The sequence below is a fragment of the Bison bison genome, unplaced genomic scaffold, assembly GCF_000754665.1.
Source record: "Bison bison bison isolate TAMUID 2011002044 unplaced genomic scaffold, Bison_UMD1.0 scf7180017864067, whole genome shotgun sequence".
Lineage (NCBI taxonomy): Eukaryota > Metazoa > Chordata > Mammalia > Artiodactyla > Bovidae > Bison > Bison bison.
Genome location: NW_011494639.1, coordinates 2,162,379 through 2,175,392, shown reverse-complemented (window position 1 = coordinate 2,175,392; position 13,014 = coordinate 2,162,379). Strand labels below are relative to the sequence as shown.

General features: G+C 46.5%; 1 protein-coding gene across 1 annotated transcript in view; it reads right to left on the bottom strand.

The window, feature by feature from the left end:
- Nucleotides 1-8,452: 8,452 nt before the first annotated feature.
- HSD11B1 (hydroxysteroid (11-beta) dehydrogenase 1) overlaps nucleotides 8,453-13,014 on the bottom strand; it is a 45,810-nt gene continuing 41,248 nt past the window's right edge. The window contains exons 5-6 of the mRNA XM_010836863.1: nucleotides 10,960-11,103; nucleotides 8,453-9,069 (exon numbers count right to left, since the gene is read on the bottom strand). Of these exons, the coding sequence (XP_010835165.1) occupies nucleotides 8,852-9,069; nucleotides 10,960-11,103 (362 nt within the window). The 3' untranslated portion in view covers nucleotides 8,453-8,851. The remainder of the gene's footprint in view (nucleotides 9,070-10,959; nucleotides 11,104-13,014) is intronic.

The following is a 13,014-nucleotide window of genomic DNA, read 5'->3' as shown; positions in this document are numbered from 1 at the left end:
GGTGGGCTGCCGTCTATGGGATCACACAGAGTCGGACACGGCTGAAGCGACTTAGAGGCAGCAGCAGCAGCTTTTGCATCACCTTGTTACCTGGAGTTCAGGTGCCACAGGCTGGTCAAGAACAGTGTGAGAGAGGTCCCAAAGCACACCCCCCACCCCCCACCCCTCACCAGTCCCAGGTCAGCCAACAGTGCCATTTCTTGGGTCCTTCAAGCTTCCGTCCTGGCTGGTGTATGTCTTTTGACTTGTCGCATTTCCACGCTTTGGTTCCAGGTAGTGCCATGAGTCACTATGTGCTCCCCTTTGACTTCTGTTTCCTTTGCTCCCTTCCCAGAAACTCCCATCTCTCAAGCCTCCCCACTCAGCAGATGCTCATTTGGTACCTTTCATCTTTTAGGAATCCATGTTCCCTTCTCCTTTCTTGGCTGAGTGTATCCTTACCCTGTGTGTCCTGGGATCTGTGCAGGCCGAGGTCTGCTTCTCCTGGCTCTTTTTTTTTTTTTTTGCCTGTGGGCATTGTAGTTCTACGTCCCATTTCACCTTTTATTTAAAATTTCTCTTCTTTTTTTTCTCGTCTGCCTCTTCTTTTCACATTTGCCTGTCCTCGTCCCTACCTCCCACCCCCATCTTTAAAAACTAGAGAATTTAGACATATTCTAGATCTAACTAGGAAACTTGTCAGTCTACCAACTAGAGAAGTTAATGAAGTTAAAATCTAACAACGAGAAGGGGAGGATACAGCAGGTAAGGGGTGTCCTGACTTCCCCCGGCATCCTTCGTGAACTGGCGGCCCTCTGGGTGGGATGGAGACCCAGGGGTGCTGCGAGGCTGACACTGAGGCGCACCTGCTGGAGACATTGCGTGATGAGCATGGCTGTGTTTTTCTTTTCCCTTAATGTTGCAAGTTAGCTTGGTTCACATACCTCCCTTGAGAAATGAAGGGAGGCTCCTGAGACTAGGTCAGCACGTATGTCCCCGTGCTCTGGTCTGGGCACTGATGAAGAAGAATGTGGGCTCTTGCCAAAGTCCCTGGGCAGCCAGTAGGGCCAGAAGAAGGGGTACGGGTTCTACCCAATGTGTAACATCCTCAGAGAAGAATAGGAGTGCGCTCTGAGCCAAGGGAAGGTTGTAACTCAGGTCCCGAAGGGTTGGTGAGTAGTGTATGCTGACTTCTTCCTCTCACACAGCTTTATTTTATTTTTTAAAAAATGGGGTTTTGGCTGTGCTGGGTCTTCGCTGCGGGGCAGGCTGTCCTCTAGTCGCAGCTCGGGGGGCCCTTCTCTGTGTGTCCACGGGGTTCTCACTGCTGTGGCCTCTGTGGTTTCGGTGCACAGACTCCCAGGTGCGTGGCCTACAGTAGTTCGGCACGTGGGCTCAGAGGTTGTGGTTCTGGGCTCTCGAGCACACGCTCAATAGCTGTGGCACGTGGGCTTAGTTGCTCTGTGGCATGTGGAATCTTCCCGAACCAGAGATCCAACCACGGGTGTCTCCTGCATTGGCAGGTGGGTTGTTTACCACCGAGCCACTGGGGAAGCCCTCTCACACAATTGTAGAGCCATAGTCTCCCAAGGGGATGTGTTGCAGGGACTACTGGGGTGTAGGGAGAAAAATATTAGAATTTCTCTTTATTTATTTTTTTAAATCCTGTCTTTTAAAGATTTCTATTTTTGCATATGTTTTGTGTTAGTAAATATTACATACATACATTATATAAATGGGCTTCCCAGGTCGTGTCTGTGGCCAAGAACCCATCTGCCAGTGAAGGAGACATAAGAGACACGGGTTTCCTGGGGTCAGGAAGATCCCCTGGAGGAGGGCATGACAACCCACTCCAGTATTCTTACCTGGAGAGTCCCATGGACAGAGGAGCCTGGTGGGCTACAGTTCATGGGGTCACAAAGAGCCGGACATGACCGAAGCAACTTAGCACACATATAGCCTGCACACATTATATAAATAGTAGCTATATATCTATCAGAAATACATATGCCTAATCATGTTTTAACGATGAAGTGTGAGATCCGAACTTTCAGAGACCACCGCTCTGGAGAATCTCTGGAGCTTGCTGGGGACTCTAGGGGAGGTCTGAGGTGCTGGCTGAGAGCCGCCTGGCCAAGAAGAAAGGCCCACACAGCCCAGCCTGCGTGGACAGACTTGGTGGCGACGAGGGACGTACCTGCCCTTGGGAGGGAACTCTCCAGAAACGGCCGCTGGATGCCCGTCCCCCGTGGACGTGAGTCACGGCCTGTGAGTCACCCCAGGGCTCCCTGCTACCTGCTACGGAGGGCCTTTTCTTACATCCTTGACGGAGGAGAAGGAGTCACAGTTAGGGCCTTGCAGATGGCCCATCCCGTCACCACGGTTGGGAGCCTGGCATCTGAGGGACTGTGTCCTTCTGCTCTGTACTCAGACTTGCCTCTGAGGTGATTCACGTTGTGACCAACACTCATGGTTGCCTAACAGAACCCCGTGTTTGTTTGAGGTGGACCTGTGCTCAGCTGAAAATTGCATTTCTCAACCTCTCGTGAAGGGAGGCATGGTCCCAAGACGTGGCTCTAGCCCATGGGACGTGAGCTGAAGTCCTGGCTGGGGCTTTCCCATTGGCTCCTTATTAGGGGTCAGGCTCAGTTGGTGCACGCTTTTAGCCTCTCACGTCTCTCTCTCTCTCTCTCTTTTTTTTGGCCTGAATCACAGAGTGATGCTGAAGGTGGAGCAACTGTCTTGGGACCCCACAGTGACAAGGAGGAGGATGGATAGTTGGAAATGCAGAAGGAGTCTGGCTCCTGGAGGTGCTGGCCTGCACTTCCCAGACTTCTTGTTGTTTCTCCTTGATGCGCCCACTGTCCGTGGTTTTTTCCCTGTGGCTCCAGGGGATGCAGTGCTAGCGAACGTGAAGGTGGACTCAAGAGCTCAGACACTTGGCTTCAGGCCACGACTTCACGCGAGATGCTGACACCCGGAGAGGTGAAGAATGTGGGTGTCCTCTGTCTCGGGGAGCCCTTGTTCCCTCTTCTTCTCTGGTAATGATAGAAGCAAGCTGTTCTGTTTCTTTCAAGTCCTGGGAAGAGGAGCGAGGCACTGAGCCTTTAAGAATAACTAATTCTGTCGAGAATGTGGAAAGTGAAAGTCAGGGTGTGTGCTGCAGCCTGCTCTGCACCGCTCTCTAACACACGGGCGGGGTGTCAACCGGTGGCTTCAGGTTGGCCATGGTGAGTGTTTGCATCACTGAAGTAGGCAAGTGTTATGTATCAGGCTTGCTTGCTTTCTTTTATCTTTTCTGGAGAGTCAGTTGTCAAGCCTTTACCAACACTCCTCTGGAAAGAGCAAAAGTTTAGTTCATTAACTACCTTAATATTGTCTCATAGCTTCTCTTGCTTTCCCCATGCCATCTGATACATGATAAGTTGAGCAGAATCAAGAAGCAGCTGGTTTCTACTGAACACAGGCTGAAGTTTTCACATGTCTTTGGGCCCAAGGTTTGCCCTGAAAGTTCAGGCTGAAGGCAAAACTAATTTTATTCCAACTTTGGCTATAAATTTTCATCTAATCATGCCCCTGCTCGGTGTTCATCTCCTTTCTTCCTTATCAACCTCCTGCCCCCATCTTATTGACAATCTACAGGGCCTTAGCTCTTGTGAACCTGGCTTATTGCCCCATTTGTGCTGCCCACTGAAGTCCCTGATTCTGGGTCTGTGACAGCAGATCTTATGATCTTCCTTGTCTCTTGGAGCTGACAAGGTGGCTGCACCCATATGGGTCCCATGCCCTATGCTCTTCTCACGATGTGACATGGCACTCGTCGGTTGAGCTGGGGGTCTGCCTGGTCTCCTTGAAGTGGGGTGGGTCACTACCAGTTTATGGTTGGTCATCATGGGTAATACAGCTTCCGCCTGGCTCTGTCTCTCAGGACACATGCTTTAGGAACCCAGAGACACCTTGTAAGATGTCTGGGCAGCCCTGAAGCTGCTATTCTGAGAGACCATGTGAAGAGGCCATGCAAAGCTAGGGACGCCGAAGGAGCCCTCAGCTGTTCCAGGCTCCAGCTAGTCAGTCTTTCCAGTTCAGGCACCAGCCGTGGGTGTGATGAAGCCTGCAGATGATTCTAGCTCCTGGCCTTTGAGCCAGCCCAGCTGTGCTGAGTGGAGCAGAAGTGAGCTGTCCTCCTGGAGCCCTGCCCAGACTGAAGACTCATGAGTGAAAATGCTTCTCTGAGGAACCGGAGATGAAGGCTTCAACCTATATTTAGGGGGGGCACGCCTCAACCCATAACACTGCCAGTACAAGAATCGCAGTCTGCTGCTCAGAGGGAAGCCATTCCTAATTTTGTCAGGTCTGAGAAGAGAGCTTCATGCAAGTTAGCCTCCTCATTCCATACACTCATCCTCACACATACATGTGCACAAACCTCCCCATTTTGTATATATATAATTTTAACATAAGTGGGATTATGTTATACATATTTGTAAACAACTTGTTTTATACACTTAAGAGTATGTCTGGAAGGTCCTTCCATGTGAGTACATATAAATCTACCTCATTCTTGTTACTATGATACAGTGATTTCATAGTATTGACAGCCTGCATGCTCATTCGCTTCAGTCGTGTCCAACTCTTTGCAACCCCATGGACTGTAGCTCACCAGGCTCCCCTGTCCATGGGATTATCCAAGCAAGAATACTGGAGTGGGTTGCCATGCTCCAGGGGACCTTCTTGACCCAGGGGTTGAATCCCCATCTCCTGAGTCTCCTGCATTGGCTGGGGGATTCTTTACCCCTAAGCCATCTGGGAAGCCCATTGACAGCCTATGGGTAGATATTAAAATTGTTTTTGGTGTTTTGGTTTGGGTTAGCCCTAACCACGTATGTAATTTTTGGTGACTTAAAATTTTCCTAACAGTACAGTAATTCCTTGTGGTAAAAGAGTATTTTTGCTAAAAATATATTGCTGGGTGTTCTCCAGTTAGAGTCAGAATCCACTTTGCATGATAAATGGTGGGGCAGAAGGAGGGTGGGAGCTGAGCACTCTGGGGTCAGAGTTAGGGAAGAGATGGAGCCAGAAGGAAGCACTATGAAAGAGACCTGGCCCAGAGGGGCCTTTTGAGTTAAATGATGCACTCCCATTGAATGTAAACCCAGCCTTCCTTCCCTCCTCTGAAACATTGGGAAAAGATGACATTGTTCACTAATACATTCAGTGACAGTGGAATTGCTTTTGGAATCCACAAAGGAATGCTGAATTTTCATGTCATGTGGGCAAAAAGTGAGCAATGAACCTCTGGGTTCCACATAGAATGTGAAAACAGTCATCCTTGCAGATATATTTTTAAGCTTATTATGAACTGAACTAAGCAGGCCAGGTCCTTTTATGTGGATCTCGTCTAACGATAAAAACCGTTTTGCTGCTGGTTTTTGTTATTGTACAGTCACTCAGTCGTGTCTGACTCTTTGCGACCCCAAGGACTGCAGCACGCCAGTCTTCCCTGTCCATCACCATCTCCCAGAGCTTGCTCAAACTCATGTCCGTTGAGTTGGTGATGCCATCCAACCATCTCATCCTCTGTCATCCCCTTCTCCTCCTGCCTTCAATCTTTCCCAGCATCAGGGTCTTTTCCAGTGAGTTGGCTCTTTGCATCAGGTGTCCAAAGTATTGGAACTTAAGCTTCATCATCAGTCCTTCCAATGAATATTCAGGGTTAATTTCCTTTAGGATTGATTAGTTTGATCTCCTTTCTGTCCAAGGGACTCTCAAGAGTCTTCTCCAGCACCACAGTTCAAAAGCATCAGTTTTTCAGCACTCAGCCTTCTTTATGGTCCAACTCTCACATCCATACATGACTACTGGAAAAACCATATCTATGACTATACGGACCTTTGTCGGCCAAGTAATGTCTCTGCTTTTTAATATGCTATTTATGTTTGTCATTGCTTTTCTTCCAAGGAGCAGCGTCTTTGAATTTCATGGCTGCAGTCACCATTCACAGTGATTTGGACTCCAAGAAAATAACGTCTTTTCTATCACTGTTTCCATTGTTTCCCCATCTATTTGCATGAAGTGATGGGACCGGATGGCATGATCTTTGTTTTTTGAATGTTGAGTTTTAAGCCAGCCTTTTCACTCTCCCCTTTCACCTTCATCAAGAGGCTCTTTAATTCCTTTTTGCTTTCTGCCATAAGAGTGGTGTCATCTGCGGGGCCCTTGGCTCTGGAGAGAGTGGGCAGATATTCGAGGGGCAGGAGAGCCAGGTGAGGAGCGGGGTGAGGGCTTTTGAGAGGGTCCCTTGGGAAGGGCTCCCTGAAACAATGCAGCCACTGCTCGATGAGACAAAGAACTGGGCTTATTGCTTACTCAGGTGAAAGGAGGTACTACCTTGATGGAGACATGCAGCCTCTAAGAATGGGAGGGCAAAACGGGGTGTTTGTGAAGTATTGGAGTCTGGTTTAACGTGGGCACTCAGTGAGGTGGTTTGATTAGAACTGGAGAAGGGTCACGATGCAAGCATTTTCTGTTGGTGAGCACGGTGAAGACAGGCTTCTGACATGAGGATTCCAAAGAGTCTTGAAGAGTAATAGCCTTTTGATGCTGTCTATTGAAAAACTGAGCATTTTTACATTGGCTCGTACCGTTTATCTTCCTGGACAGAAGCTGCTTGGAGCGGTAAAGTCATGCTGCTGAAGATGAGGGAATTGTAACGTCCAAGTTAGTGAAGACAGCAAATGATGAGGGTGTCAATGGCTTCAGATCTCAGACCTCATCTCTTTCCCTCTCTCTCTTTTTTAAGTTTGTTTATTTATTTTTGGCTGTGCTGCATCTCTGATGTTTCTAGTTTCAGCGAGTGGGGTCCACGCTCCAGTTGTGTTGCGTGGGCTTCTCACTGCGGTGTTGTGACGCACAGGCTCTAGGCACACAGACGTCAGTCGATGTTGCTCTCAGGCTCTAGGTCGTGGGCTCAGTGCTGCAGTGCTTGGGCTGAGTTGCCCCAGAGCGTGTCCACTCCTCCCAGACCAGGGGTTGAACCTGTGTCCCCTGCACTGGCAGGTGGGTTCTTCACCATTGGAGTACTGGGAAGTCCAGACCTAATTTCTGATATCATCCCTTTTGAATTCTGGAGAAAGCCTCACATGGTAAGACATACAACCTCTACTCAAGCAAATTCTAAGTCTCAGTCAGATTTCTCCTGCTTCCTTTCCCTGGGCATAATTTAAGGAGGCCTTTTCTTTAAGAAAAGTTCAGCCATCTTCACACTCCGGATCCAGCTCCTTGTCCATGTGGCTGGCAGCTCAGTGGACTGCAGTTTGTTCTGCTGCCCAGCAGTTTAGATTAAGAGACCAGAAAAGGAAACTTACTCTACATGTCTAGGCTCATGTCTTGTGTCCCAACATCACTTTCCATGGGAACCCTACATTTGGGAGTGCTGAGTTTGTGCTGGATGTATTCCATCTATCCCTCCAAAGCACTCCCCACCCTTCCCCACCTTGCTGTGTGCCTGGGTATGCTGACTTGTATGGTTTATATCAATCTGCACTTTGCCCCTCTGTTCACTTAGTTGAAAATACCAGCAAGGAATCAGAGGGAAGGTGTATTTATTTCTCCAGATCCCTCTTTTGTGGTCCTTGGAGGGCTGGTGGCGTCCTTTAACTGAGTATCATAGTTCCTGTCCTATGGCACTCTGCAAACATTTCTTACCCTCTGGGCTTTTGTAACAGTTCTTTCCTCTTGTCCCGATGGCGGGCCTGGGGTTGGAAATAACCGACTCAATGGGCATGTGTTTGAGTGAACTCCGGGAGTTGGTGATGGACAGGGAGGCCTGGTGTGCTGCAGTTCATGGGGTCGCGAAGAGTCGGACATGACTGAGCGACTGAACTGAGCTGAACCTGGAGATGCTACATTACCTCTGTGACTTCCCTATAGCCTTGCCCACACTTTGGTAAAGAATCTCCTTTTCATTGAACTCTACTAGAGTTATCCAGTTTTCCACTCTCACCTGTTGGAGGCCCTGGCCAATATGGGGCTTTGTGGAGTTGTTAGTGTTTCATATCCTCTTTGGTTGTAGTCAAGTGATACCTGGCAAGTGTTGGATAGATATTTGTTGAATGAATGAATGACTAAATGTGTGAGTGACATGATTTAAACTCCAACCTCTCCTCAACAAACATCTAATATTGAGTGTTCACACGTAAATTATAGATGCTTGATGCACTGTGAGTACATTGAACAGGTGTAGATTCTGTGGCTTCATAGAACCACAGGGACCTCCACTTCTCTGCGTTTGCTCTGTTTATTCACGTTCAGATGTTCTCCTTTCCAGATGAACAGTATGAAAGAATATAAAGAGCATCTGAAATATACAAAATTGTGAAGATGCTATGTTCACTAAATGAAGTAGGATGATTTCTTCAACTCAGAAGCACATAAGAGGTTCATATCACAAAATAAGAAATGTACACTAAAAATCTCACGTGTATAGGTTATAGTTTTTAATGGAATCATGCTGAATGAACTGAAGTTAAAGCCAATGAGGTATGAATTTACAAAGTTTATGTAACCTTTATCAGAATTAATATCGATTAAATATAGCCTTATTACCTTTGAGGTAAACTTGATGTAAGTATCTTGTAGTTATATCTATGGTTACAGTCAATTTCACAACTGTTGATTCATGGCATTCATTATGATCACCTTTCCACAAATGTTAGAGGGACTCCTTTAAATTGTGGGATGTGCTGTGTGACTTGCGGTCCCCTGGGGGCACTCACTTATCTCTCTGGGGAGATACCTTCATGATGGAGCTCGGATAAATACCAGGCTGGATTGTTCCAAGCTCCCTTTATGATGCCTAGCCCTCAGGAAGTGCCTAGTTGTTTATAAATCTTTCCATATTATATTTCTTCAAGAAGAAAAATTCCATGATCTTCCTTCCTGGATTTCTCAGCAGGAGAGGAGTCAGGATTGAACTGTCATAATATACTTCATCTTGGCGCAGAGTTCCCCCTTTGATAATCTCCAGGGCACATTCTTCCTTTGGAGATGCTTTTGCATTAAATATCCCAGCAACTGCCTTCATGGCTGTGTCTGTAGAGCGAGAAGAGAAGAGTGTGGTTATCCAAGACGAGTAGAGTCTATGTGATGGAAGGCCTGCAGACACCAGCAGGTTAGCTTTTATGGGCTGCTGGCCAGTGCTTGCTCGGGCCGTGTTGGGAATACATGGAGAAGACTGGGTATGTTGAGGGCCTATTAGGCAAAGAGAATCTTAGTGTTCATATGGACTTTGTCTTCCTGGATGGAAATTTGTGGGGGCAACTGGAGGTTACTAGTTGAGTGATTTGAATGAATCAGACTCCTCTCTTGGGTGTTTTGGTTGGAGTGAGGGAGTAATATTGGGGAGTAGAATGCGGATAGAAGTCATGTGATGGGAAGAGTCAATGAGCAAAACCAGAGTGAGGTGTGATAATGAGGACTGACTTGTAAAAGGAAGAGACACAGGAATCCAGGCCTTTGCTCCCTTGGCAACACCAACCACTTTCACTTGGAGGGAAACTGTTATTACCTGCTCTCTCCTCCTAGGATTTGTGTCCTTCTTGCCCAGCTTCTCTGTTTCTCCACCCCTTCTTGTTTCACTGTGTGTCTGTGTCTTTCTCTCTCTTTTGTTCTGTAACTACTACTCACTGTATTCAGTTTTTTAAAAAATTTATTTGGCTGTGCAGAGTGTGGGATCTTAGTTCCCTGATTAGGGATCAAACCCATGCCCCCTGCAGTGAAAATGTGGAGTCTTAACCACTGGACTGCCAGGGAAGTCCCTTCAATAAAGTTTTTAAAATCATACCTATCACATATTTTAGATAAATTTGCATTTGGACTTACAGAAAAGTTTTAAAAATTGTGCAAAGTCTTTCCTTATATCTTTCAATCAAAACATCATACATAACCATTATACAACTATCAACAACAGATATGATAGAATTGGAACAAATTACTAATGAAACTGCAGACTTAATTTTTTCACTAATGTCCTTTGTATGTTCCAGGATCTTATCCAGGAGTACACTTAGTAGTAATTTTTTCTTGTTTTCTCTCTGATCTATGACAGGTTCTTACTCTTTCCTTGTCTCTCATAGCCTTGACACTTTAGAAGAGTTCTGTTCAATGGATCTGTATGAAAGAAAGTGAAGTCGCTCAGTCGTGTCCCACTCTTTGCGACCCTGTGGACGGTAGCCCACCGGGTTCCTTTGTCTATGGGATTCTCCAGGCAAGAATACTGGAGTGGGTTGCCATTTCCTTCTCCAGGGGATCTTCCTGACCCAGAGATAGAACCCCGGTCTCCCACATTGCAGGCAGACACTTCACTGTCTGAGCCAACAGGGAAGCCACCAGGATCTATATAAATCCCCTCAATTTGGGGTTTTTTCCTGTTGTTCTCATAATTAGAATGAGATGATGTGTTTTCGACAAGAATACCTCCCCCAAATGATGCTGTGTCCCTCTCAGCACCATGTAAAGGATTTGTGACATCTGTGACTTATTACTGATATGTTATTAAGGAAAAAAAACTCGTATTTAATAGTCTCACATAGGAAAGTAATGGCCGTTGAGTTTTCATGAGGGACATACGGTGTTCAGAATAGGGTCAGGTGAGGAATGTGGTGTTACTCAGCACAGTTGGCAGTCAGAATGGAGAGAAGGGTCAAAGAGCAGTCAGAGGCTCCACAGGTGACAGAACACTTCATCAAAGGGGGACTAGTATTCTCGCCTGGAGAATCCCAGGGACGGGGGAGCCTGGTGGGCTGCCATCTACGGGGTCGCACAGCGTTGGACACGACTGAAGCGACTCAGCAGCAGCAGCAGTGCTGTCACTGGTTTTCAGTGCCTGACACACGATGACGTCAGGGAGCTCAGCGCCCTCTTTACCCACCACAGTGAGACAGACAGTCCTGCAGGCCATTTATTCCAATTTCTTGACCTTACCTGTGTCGATGAGGCCAAGAATACAGAGGGTGATTGACACATTGACCTTGGTCGCCTCATATTCCTTCCTGAGAGAGGAGAAGAACCCATCCAGAGCAAACTTGCTTGCAGAATACGCAGCAACAAGTGGACAAGCTATTTTCCCTGAATGATACAAAAGTGGGTTAACATGGTCATCCATTGCAGCTCTGACAAAGCTGATCTGTGCTTTATCTGTAGCAGGCTTTGTAACCTCCATGAAGTGCCTCTACCCTTAGTTTCTCTCTACTCCCCAAAGAGATTACCCTGCTGTGCTGAATTTCAGAAAGAAAGAAACATGATGGTATCAAAGAAACTCCCCTCCACGGACTGGGATACGGTGTAGAGTGGGCTGCAGGAAAACTTTCATTGAAGAGGGATTAGTTAGATTTTTAGTAAAGGTGGTAAATAAGTAGGATTACAAAAGAGCCATGCAATTTCACACCTGGTAACTCTTCCACCTTTGACCCAAGAGCGCTGGAAAGCAGGTGTTTGGCAAGAGCTCTCTACCAGCACAGAGACCTGTCACTGGTCTTGCTACTCAAGGGGAATGAAAACTCCTGTCTTTATTTTCTATCCCAAATCACTTTTCTTACTTTCATCAGCCTGGTTAATTCTTAGTTAGTTCTCAGTATTTTGGAGGATGTGTGGGCATATGCCCGATCAGTTCAGTTCAGTTGCACAGCTATGTCTGACTCTTTGCGACCCCATAGACTGCAGCATGCCAGGCCTCCCTGTCCATCCCCAACTCCTGGAGTCCACCCAATCCCATATCCATTGAGTTGGTGATGCCATCCAACCATCTCATCCTCAGTCGTCCCCTCTCCTCCCGCTTTCAGTCTTTCCCAGCATCAGGGTCTTTTCCAAGGAGTCAGTTCTTCACATCAGGTGGCCAAAGCATTGGAGTTTCAGCTTCAGCATCAGTCCTTCCAGTGAATATTCAGGACTGATTTCCTTTAGGATGGACTGGTTGGATCTCCTTTCAGTCCAAGGGACTCTCAAGAGTCTTCTCCAACACCACAGTTCAAAAGTATCAATTCTTTGGCATTCAGCTTTCTTTATAGTCCAACTCTCACATCCATACATGACTACTGGGAAAACCATAGCTTTGACTAGACAGCCCTTTGTTGGCAAAGTAATGTCTCTGCTTTTTAATATGCTGTCTAGGTTGGTCATAACTTTCCTTCCAAGGAGTAAGTGTCTTTTAATTTCATGGCTGCAATTACCATCTGCAGTGATTTTGGAGCCCTGAAAAATAAAGTTGGTCACTGTTTCCCCATCTATTTCCCATGAAGTGATGGGACCGGATGCCATGCTCTTAGTTTTCTGAATGTTGAGCTTTAAGCCAACTTTTTCACTCTCCTCTTTCACTTTCATCAAGAGGCTTTTTAGTTCTTCTTTGTTTTCGGCCTTAAGTGTGGTGTCATCTGCATATCTGAGGTTATTGCTATTTCTCCCAGCAGTCTTGATTCCAGTTTGTGCTTCATCCAGTCCAGCATTTCTCATTGTGTACTCTGCATATAAGTTAAATAAGCAGGGTGACAGTATACAGCCTTGAAGTACTCCTTTTCCTATTTGGAACCAGTCTGTTGTTCCATGTCCAGTTCTAACTGTTGCTTCTTGACCTGCATACAGATTTCTCAGGAGAAAGGCCAGGTGGTCTGGTATTCCCCTATCTTTAAGAATTTTTCACAGTTTGTTGTGATCCACACAGTCAAAGGCTTTGGCATAGTCAATAAAGCAGAAATAGATGTTTTTCTGGAACTGTCTCGCTTTTTCAATGATCCAACGAATGTTGGCAGTTTGATCTCTGGTTCCTCTGCCTTTTCTAAATCCATCTTGAACATCTGGAAGTTCCTGGTTCACGTACTGTTGAAGACTGGCTTGGAGAATTTTGAGCATTACTTTACTAGCGTGTGAAATGAGTACAATTGTGCGGTAGTTTGAGCATTCTTTGGCATTGCCTTTCTTTGGGATGGAATGAAAACTGATCTTTTCCAGTCCTGTGGCTACTGCTGAGTTTTCCAAATTTGCTGG